This window comes from Chaetodon auriga, chromosome 10 (assembly GCF_051107435.1).
Source record: "Chaetodon auriga isolate fChaAug3 chromosome 10, fChaAug3.hap1, whole genome shotgun sequence".
Lineage (NCBI taxonomy): Eukaryota > Metazoa > Chordata > Actinopteri > Chaetodontiformes > Chaetodontidae > Chaetodon > Chaetodon auriga.
Genome location: NC_135083.1, coordinates 7,900,907 through 7,910,000, shown reverse-complemented (window position 1 = coordinate 7,910,000; position 9,094 = coordinate 7,900,907). Strand labels below are relative to the sequence as shown.

At 50.5% G+C, this 9,094-nt stretch overlaps 1 protein-coding gene across 3 annotated transcripts in view; it reads left to right on the top strand.

Moving 5' to 3' along the window:
- LOC143327238 (nuclear receptor coactivator 3-like) overlaps window positions 1-9,094 on the top strand; it is a 59,667-nt gene that overhangs the window by 45,357 nt on the left and 5,216 nt on the right. For all 3 annotated transcript variants that reach the window (XM_076741485.1, XM_076741483.1, XM_076741484.1), the window contains exons 5-18: window positions 226-326; window positions 427-601; window positions 2,522-2,704; window positions 3,272-3,358; window positions 3,485-3,625; window positions 4,114-4,261; window positions 4,561-5,090; window positions 5,179-6,293; window positions 6,450-6,582; window positions 7,226-7,384; window positions 7,606-7,836; window positions 8,045-8,150; window positions 8,241-8,412; window positions 8,740-9,066. In XM_076741485.1, coding sequence (XP_076597600.1) covers window positions 226-326; window positions 427-601; window positions 2,522-2,704; window positions 3,272-3,358; window positions 3,485-3,625; window positions 4,114-4,261; window positions 4,561-5,090; window positions 5,179-6,293; window positions 6,450-6,582; window positions 7,226-7,384; window positions 7,606-7,836; window positions 8,045-8,150; window positions 8,241-8,412; window positions 8,740-9,066 — 3,608 coding nt within the window. The remainder of the gene's footprint in view (window positions 1-225; window positions 327-426; window positions 602-2,521; window positions 2,705-3,271; window positions 3,359-3,484; window positions 3,626-4,113; window positions 4,262-4,560; window positions 5,091-5,178; window positions 6,294-6,449; window positions 6,583-7,225; window positions 7,385-7,605; window positions 7,837-8,044; window positions 8,151-8,240; window positions 8,413-8,739; window positions 9,067-9,094) is intronic.

Genomic DNA, 9,094 nt, shown 5'->3' with positions numbered 1-9,094 from the left:
AAAAAAAAAAGGGGGAAGATTGAGAAACGCTGCCCCCTGCTGGTGCAGCCTGGGTAGTGAATGACTGGCTCTTTCTTCCAGTTTCAGGTATCGTTGCTCTCACCTTGTGTTTCTCCTTTGCTCTTTTTTTTGCTTCTTTGTAGGCAGCTGGGCTTAAAAATGCTGTTTTTGGTGTTTTTGTCGTAACGCATTTCGTCTCTTTCCCCTCCTTCTCGTCCTCTACAGGAAAAGCTTCATCCAACGACGACGACGTCCAGAAGTCAGACGTGTCCTCAACAGGTCAGGGGGTCATCGACAAGGACCACCTGGGGCCGCTCCTGCTGCAGGTGAGGCTAGCGCTCCACCGCCACTCAATCATACAGTATTTATCCAGCGTTTTTGATTGGCTGGCTGGCCGGTGTTGACTTCCTGTCGCTGTGCTCTCAGGCTCTGGACGGCTTCCTGTTTGTGGTGAACCGGGAGGGAAGCATCGTGTTCGTGTCGGACAACGTGACGCAGTACCTGCAGTACAAACAGGAGGAGCTCATAAACACCAGCGCGTACAATATTCTCCATGAGGACGACAGGGAGGAGTTCCACAAGAACCTGCCCAAGACCAACAGTGAGAAACACACACACTTACACACACACAGACACACTCACAGGGAAGCTGCTCAGAAGTAAACCCTGCTTGACATCTTCCACAGGGCCGAGGTACGAAGCAAAGTGTGAGAGGTTACAACAACTCCGCACGCACGGCAGCGTAAACTCGCTCACTTATTTATTCACGCTCCTCCGTTCTCAACTTTTTCTCTCATTATAATGAGGAGCTCCTGGGAAGCCTGCTCGTGTGTGCATGACAACTTTTTAGAAACACACACACACACACACACACACACACACACACACACCTGACAAAACACACATGTGCACAGGAGCACCCACCCACTCGGCGCTAAGCAGGCAGAGCGTAGCGCAGCTGTCAGTCACACTCAGTGGTCCAGACAGTGTAAAACAGGCCTGAGCTCTATTCAGATCCCATGGCAGCCATCTGGAAACTACTTACTGCTGAATAATGCACCTCCACACTTCCCTCTGCCTAATTCACTGTGTGTTTGCATGTGCATGTGTATGTCTTATTGTATATATTTACATGCATATATGTCAGTAATTTGATTGCATTTTGTTTGAAGATGCTGCCGGTGTGTGTGTGTGTGTGTGTATGTGTATGTGTATGTGTGAGCCCATGAGTGTGTGCACAGAGCACTATTTATAAAGCTGATTAATTATGGATATATGTGCTCGACTGAACCTGCTACTCGATTAACTCCGCAGTAATGTTCCTAAGCAGCGGCGGCTGCGACGTGTCATTGACACGTTCTCTCACTTATTCCTCCCTTTTCCCTGCACGCTCCTTTATTCATTCACTCTTTTTATCTTTTAAAACTCATCTTTATCTACTTTTCCTCTGAGCGTCCCTTGTGCCTCTCTCTCTCAACTCACTCCTTCTCAGCCTCATTCATACTTAATATGGCTGCCTACTAAGATGAATATTGTGGTTGTCTGTTTCTCAACCTGCTTCTCGCCGCTCTCCCACCCCTCATTGTGTCTCGCTCTGCTGCTCTGCCCCTTCATTATCTTTTGGACCCATGAATGAAATACGCTCTCGCTGCACATTCCTGTGGGGTGACCGCTGACCACGCCAGCTACAGTTAAATACACACACCCAAGACACACGTACGCGAACAAAAACAGGCGCGCGCTCGATGCACAAAACATGAAGTGAGCTTTTGTTGCTGGCCGCTGTGTTTTTTGACCCCCTCTGTCTTGCCTCGTTGTTGGCTAATTGTGTCTGATGGGAGGTGTCGGCCCCAGCGACCGTGCTGGGTTTTCTCTGTCGAGGAGAGAAACCCAAGGCCTTGTTAAATCGCCTCTTACTATCAGTTAGCCCCCCCAACACCAGCATGCCTCACTCTCCTGGGTCCTCTCTTGTATCCTCCCTGCACCTGCCAGACAAAAACCTCCAGCCAACTCAAGGCCCCGATAAGGCTTCACGCAGACCTTGGAGAACAGTTGGTTGCCTCTCTGAAGTTTGCCTCCCTTCTCTCTCCCTTCCTCCCTCTCCCCTGTGAAGGTGACCCCCGCCTAGATGAGTGTGTGTGTGTGTGTGTGTGTGCTGTGATGAGGAGTCAGGGCCTAAATGAGGATAGATGGCTGAGTGTCCCTGGCCTCTGCCCGCTGCAGAGCAGACTGAGAGGGAGAGATATTGGAAATCGACACCTTGGCTACATTAATCCCATGGTCCATTTAGCCAGGGATCTGAACAGCAGGAGAGGCTTCTGCTTCTCAATTTAAGAGGGAAAATACATGTTGCAGTGTGGTTTGTTTGTTTGTCCTGTGTGTGCGTGTGGATCCGCGGCAGGAAAGGGTGTGAGCTGAATCCATACATAGCTACATTTGGGTTTCAGTCCCAGGAGTTATATGCTCATTCCATTTTACGCCAGAGTGTGAATTTATTTTTGTTTGTTTGCTTTCCTCTCAGTAAATGGAGTGTCGTGGGGAAGCGAGGCAGCCCGACAGAAGAGTCACACCTTCACTTGCCGGATGCTGGTCAAGTTTGGCCACGCCCACGGCCCCATGGAGGAGGGGCCAGGAGGGCCACGCTACGAGACCATGCAGTGTTTCGCTCTTACCCAGCCCAAGGCCATGATCGAGGAGGGGGAAGGTACGCCGGCAAAGCTGCAAATTTACACACTTCGAGGTCATGCTAAGGGGATTTTATTCTAAGATGCTGAAAAAATACATTTATCTGTGTTCATCTGTAACATTTAGAGTCCCCCTACACTCACAAATATGTTTTGCTTATTGTTCTTTCACTTGGAGTTTGACACTAGAAGGCTGTTTTCACTTTCGTCTACAGAGGGAAGGAAGTTTCTCTGTGCTGAACTAGAATGAGTTTAAAGTCCAGGTGAAGTGGGAATATCAAATGTACACTAAGTTCCCTTCTGCAAGAAGGAGATTCTGATCTGCTAAAACTGGTTCAATATGTTAGGAAAACATGCCTACAGACTGACAGATATGCTAGAAGAGGCTCAGAAGATGCAAAATGTGACCATTTTGATTACAGGACCATCATCATCCTCTCAGTTACACACACCTGACACCTGTTGAAAGTGCTGAGTGCAAACCAGAGGAGAGGGCTAGAGAAGCATTTTTCAGTGAAAAACAAAGAGCTGGTACTCCATGTAATTATCATGAAACATCGCTGACGCTCGTCTCCTTTCTCCTGCAGACCTTCAGTCATGTATGATCTGTGTGGCCCGTCGGGTGACAGCCATGGAGCGAACGGAGAGTTTCAACACGAGGCACGAGCTCTCAGGTAAGGAGCTGTGCCCCCTAAATGCTCACGACGTTAAATCTTTATCCATGTACAGGTTTGACCAACCCCTCTTGCGTCTCCTTCCCCCCTCCCCTCCACTCGTCCCCCTTCTGTCCTCCCCGGCAGGTAAACTGATCCAGATCGACCAGAACTCTCTGCGAGCGTCGATGCGTCCAGGCTGGGAGGACTTGTTGAGGCGTTGCATTCAGATGTTCCTTCAGCACAGTGACGGGCAGCCCTGGTCACATAAACGCCACTACCATGAGGGTGGGTCTCACACACACACACACACACACACACACACACACACACACACACCTGGAGTCACTGCTGAAGTACTTCAAACTTAGTGAGTTCATTTTGTGAAGTGCTGTTAAATCCACAATGAAAGAGCTGGAGGCAGAATCATCAGGATGTAGCTGCATTTAATTAACTGTTTACTCAGCGGCGTGTTCACTCGTCTCTCCTACAGTGCTATATATGTCTGACTGAAATGAACCAATTTTAATTTGTTGTTGCTACCTGTCCTGGCCAGGCCACCAGTCAGAAAGAATCTTAATGAGACCTTCTGGTTAAATACATAAACACACGTACACACCTCATGCATCAATATTGATCTCATGAATACAAATGTCTTGAGCTCTACATTGATCCTTACTGTAATCACCGAGTTCACATAAAGGCAGAGATTGATGACCTTTGTTATCAGATAAGCGTTTCAGGGTGTTAATTTGTCGTTTTATCTGTCCGTGCAGCCTTTCTGCAGGGTCACGCCGAGACACCCTTGTACCGCTTCTCCCTGTCCGACGGCACTCCAGTCACAGCCCAGACCAAGAGCAAGCTCTACCGTCACCCCATGAGCAACGAGCCACAAGGCTTCATCTCCACTCACCTACTACAGAGGTCAGGAACTGAAAATACACACATAACACTCCATTCAAACACAGCAAAGGATGTGTCATTTGCTGTATTGACTAAAAATCACTTCCAGCATATCTATGCGAGGCAGCCAAGGCATTCAACAGCTGAAGTAGCTGCTGAAGTAGCTTTTATACCCTGACGGCCTGTGAACAGTGAGAAGACTCCGCACAGGAACTGGTACTTCAGCTGCATTCATGCTGACAGTCTGAGAGCAGTTAATGTGGGAGACACAGCATTTTTTGCATTTTTTCAAACCTTGTTTTTGTTTTCCTTCCACACAGAGAACCAAACGGTTACCGCTCAGCTCAGGGTGGGAGCATGATGCCGAACACTATGAGACAACAGGGCATGGGAGGCCCCAACCCCAATGCCCAAATGAACATGAACACTGGTGGGGGGATTGGGATGGGGGGCATGGGCGGCATGAGCAGGGGCTTCGGCATGAATGAGCAGGGCCACATGGGTCACATGGGTCCGATGGGAGGTGGCCCTATGTACGGAGGGAACGGCGGAGGAGGAAGTGGAGGTGGAGGCATGGGCAACCGCATGATGCAGATGAATCAGATGGGGCAGATGAATCAGGTGGGGCACATGAATCAGATGAATCAGATAGGTCCCATGAATCACCCGGGCCAAGGCATGCAGCAGCACCCACAGCAGCCCCCGTTTCAGAGCAGTGGAGGGTTTGGGCTCAGTGGCATGAATAGCCCTTCGGGAAGCCCCAGAATGGGCGGCCCCCAGCAGGGACTCCTGATGTCACCCCGGAACCGAGGGAGCCCAAAGATGGGGGCCAACCAGTTCTCACCTGGAGGTAATCACTGTCTACGAGTTTAGTATCAGCTGTTTATTCATTGGCTTTTTTTTGTTTGCGTTAATTTGAGTTATTTTTTCCTTTGCAGGCATACACTCTCCCATGAGTGGCATTGTCAGCGGTGGAGGAAGTGGAGGGAGCACCACCACCTTCTCCAGCAGCTCCTTAAATGCCCTACAAGCAATCAGTGAAGGAGTAGGGAGCTCCCTGCCCTCAACCCTAACGTCCCCCTCGCCAGCCCTTAAACCAGACAGCTCTCCCAGCGTCCACTCCTCCTCTTCCTCTCAGCCCAGTCAGCCTGCTAAACCAGGCCAAGATGGCTCCAAAAGCCCAGCGGGAGGCTTAGGGCCTGGGCCTGGCGACCACCACCACCCAATGCACCATCACCACCATCATCAACATCCTCAGGCTGAGAGTTCTGGAGACCGACCAGACAGCCAGGCAGCTACGGCGACTAAAGAGTCTGGAGAGGGAAGCAATGAGGCAGGGGTGGCGAGCTCTGAACCCCCTCGAAGGGTGCCAGACAGTAAGGGGCATAAGAAGTTGCTGCAGTTGCTGACTTCCCCCACTGAGGAGCTGGGAATGGGTGGCAGCGGACCAACAGGGCCCCCTGCACCACCCCCACCAGCCAGCAGCAGCACCCCTGCAGGTTCAGACAGTAAGGATCCCACTGGGGGCATGACTAGCCCCTCATCCACTGGGGTCTCCTCCTCTTCTTCAGCCAGTGCCAATCCAGGCCAGGCGACCGGCCCAGGAGGCGTGTCAACATCACTGTCGTCAGCCCACTACACAGGCTCACTGCAAGAAAAGCACAAGATCCTCCACAAGCTTCTTCAAAATGGCAACACCCCAGATGAAGTAGCTAAGATCACAGCCGAAGCTACAGGAAAGGTGTCCCTGGGGAGCCAGGAGAGCGGTGAGGCTGGAACGGGAGGATCGGGGGCCGGGACCGGGCCCGGGATGACGGAGCCCAAGCAGGAGCAGCATAGCCCCAAGAAGGAGAAGACGCATGCCCTCCTTCACTACCTCCTCAACAAGGATGATTCCAAAGAGCCAGCAGATGTCAAGCCTAAGCTCGAAGAGCTGGATGGAAAGGGAGCCCCAGGGGCCGCTGGCGGCCCCGCACGGGGCGGCCCTGGATCTGGACCCGGCCCTGCACCCGAACATCCTGAGGGCAAGATCAAGTCAGAGCCACCTGATGACGTAAGATTGCTTCCTTGTTAAGACATGATTGGATAACCGCCGCTGTGACGTCATTGTTGACATGAAGCGAACCGTGCGGTGCACGAGCTGTTTGAACTGGATGAATGTGAATCTTCATTCACGTAATGACTAATTTGACCCATATTTATTGTACAGTTGCACAACCTGGAGTCTATCCTTGGAGATTTGAGGGGTTCGAGCTCTGACTTTTACCCGGATCAGGCTGGAGGTGGAGGGGCTAACGACACGGGAAGCAAACCGCAGGGTTGCCTTGACGACAGTCTGCAGGGTAAGTGGATCAAGGACCAAAGCCTATAAGAAATGGCAGTTACACGCAGGGCCGGTGTCATGACATCATTTGTGATGACATTAGTATAAAATGCCACTGATACTCTGTTGCCTTTCTGAGATTTGTTTTATTTCTACAGCTTTGTTTCTGCTCTTCATGCTACAAATAAAAGTGTCACTAGTTTTTTATTCTTGCTTTTCAGGAATAACACTTCATTTCATTTAGAAAATTCAAATATTTGTGCACAAATGCAATGCTTGATAGTAAAAGCTGACTACTGTGTTGTTAATAAAGTTTAAAGAAGGGGAAAAAAACAGTGTTGCGTGCATACAGTGTAGAACTGGACCGTCCAGCTCTGCAGCTTGATAACAGTCAGCCCGTTCTGAATAAGCACGATTTGAAGGGGCAGTGAACTGATTCTGTGAAAAAAATATGCATTTATATATCCTCACTCTCTGACTTCTGCTTCTTATGCATTCCTGTTTATAAAATATCAATATTTTCAAAATGCTCAGAGGGTACTGAGGTATTATTTTTCCCATATTACCTCATTTCATGCGGCACAAACATTACTCTCCCTATTACTGAGGAGGACAGAGAAGTGTGTGTGTGTGACCAGTGTGTTCATACTTTTTGTGTACAGGCAATCCAGGAATAGGTCCAGGGCCTCGGGGGCCCTTCCAGAGGGCCATGTCCATGGATGGGAAGCCTCCAGGTGGGCCTGGAGGAGCAGGAAGACGCCCCATGCTCATCAAGCAGGAGAACATGATGGGCAGCCCAGACGGCTACCCAGGAAACATGGGTGTGTGTTTAAGTGGTTCAAGTATTTTCAGCACGTTTTCTCTCATCTCGTAGAAGTTACCCGGTTTAGATCCTTTATATTTGAATTAGCTGTATCCTATTATGAGATAATCGTTACACTTTGTAAACACAGATTTAAGATGATAAGCTGCAGCCACACTGCTCTCCCTCAACACTTTCATGACACTGACACATGCACGTCTGCTGGTTGTGTATTACCAGGACCAATGAATAGGGGCATGGTTCCCCAGAGGTCTCCCATGGGGGGGTCAGGGGACTGGGGCATGCCCCGCTCCAGTGCCAGCCCTGTGGGCTCAGCAGGACACCCCTCCATGATGCGCCCAGGCATGGAGTACAACAATAGCAAGGGCATGATGTCTGGGCCTATGGTGAGCCGCTCCAACAGCGTACCGGGCACCAGGTCTATGCTGCAGCAACAGCTCATGGAAATGGGTACGTCTGTCATTACTGGTGCCAGGTGTTTGAAAGCTTATCATGAACACAGCTGTGTGAAGATATGCACCAAAAAGCAGGAAGAAGTGTGAAAATATAGGAAACATAGGATAAGAGTCCACAGATGTACAAGTGACTCTGTGAGGCTGAACAATCACAATGCTAACGCCACCATGCTAACAGGCTCTGTGTTGTCTTTGTGGTGCAGGAGGCTCTGCTGACATGGGCATGGGTATGAGCCCCTTCAGCCAGCAGGGCCAGCCCAACCAGTCCCCATCCTGGCCAGACACTTTAATGGGCATGGAGGGCAACAGGTCAGTGCGGTCTGTATTAATTCCTGATGAGCTGCAGTGAGCTCAGGAGGCCATTCATACTGAGCGTTATGGTGTCTGTGTGCCTTGTAGACGCCAGTTTGGCAATACCTTGGATGATCTCCTCGTGCCTCCCACCACCAGTGAGGGTCAGAGCGATGAGCGGGCGCTTTTGGACCAGCTGGACTCTCTGCTGAATAACACGGATGGCATCGCTCTGGAGGAGATAGACCGAGCCCTGGGTATCCCAGACCTCGTCAGCCAGGTATGTCATCAGAACAGATATTAAGAGTTGGATTAACAGCACTGTGTTCTTCTACATCCCTCAAGAAGTAAAGTAAAAGGAGATATGATGAGGCTGCATATCATGACTCACAGATGAACCTTACGTTCATCTTTGCATTAGATATTTCAGTCATGACTCACCGTGTTCAGACTGTTCTTTTACTGAAGGGAGATAGATGAGCCCACAGGGATCTGTCTGTGCTCCTTAGACAAAGACAATTACTGAGCCAACCATTTGGAAATTAATCAATTAGATGGAGAAGTTTGACAAACTTCTCTTTTTGTCCTCTTGTCCTGTCTGCTCCAGAATCAGGGAGCTGAGCAGCAGATGGAGCCTTTTCCAGGCCAGGACCCTTCCATGGTGCTGGACCAGAAGCCTCTCTATGGACAGGGCTATCCCGGACCCCCCACCATGCCGATGCAGTCTGGCTATGGAGGGAACCCCATGCAGGGACAGGCCCAGCAGGGGGGGTTTGGGCCCATGCTCCCTCAAATGGGCCAAGGAGGCAGCTTCCCCGGGATGGGTGGAATGGGCGGCATGGGACACCCGCGTGCCAACATGATGAGACCCAGGATGATGACTGCCAACAAGCCCATGAGGCTCCAGCTGCAACAGAGGCTGCAGGGGCAGCAGGTATGAATACAGGGAGCTCACTGTATAT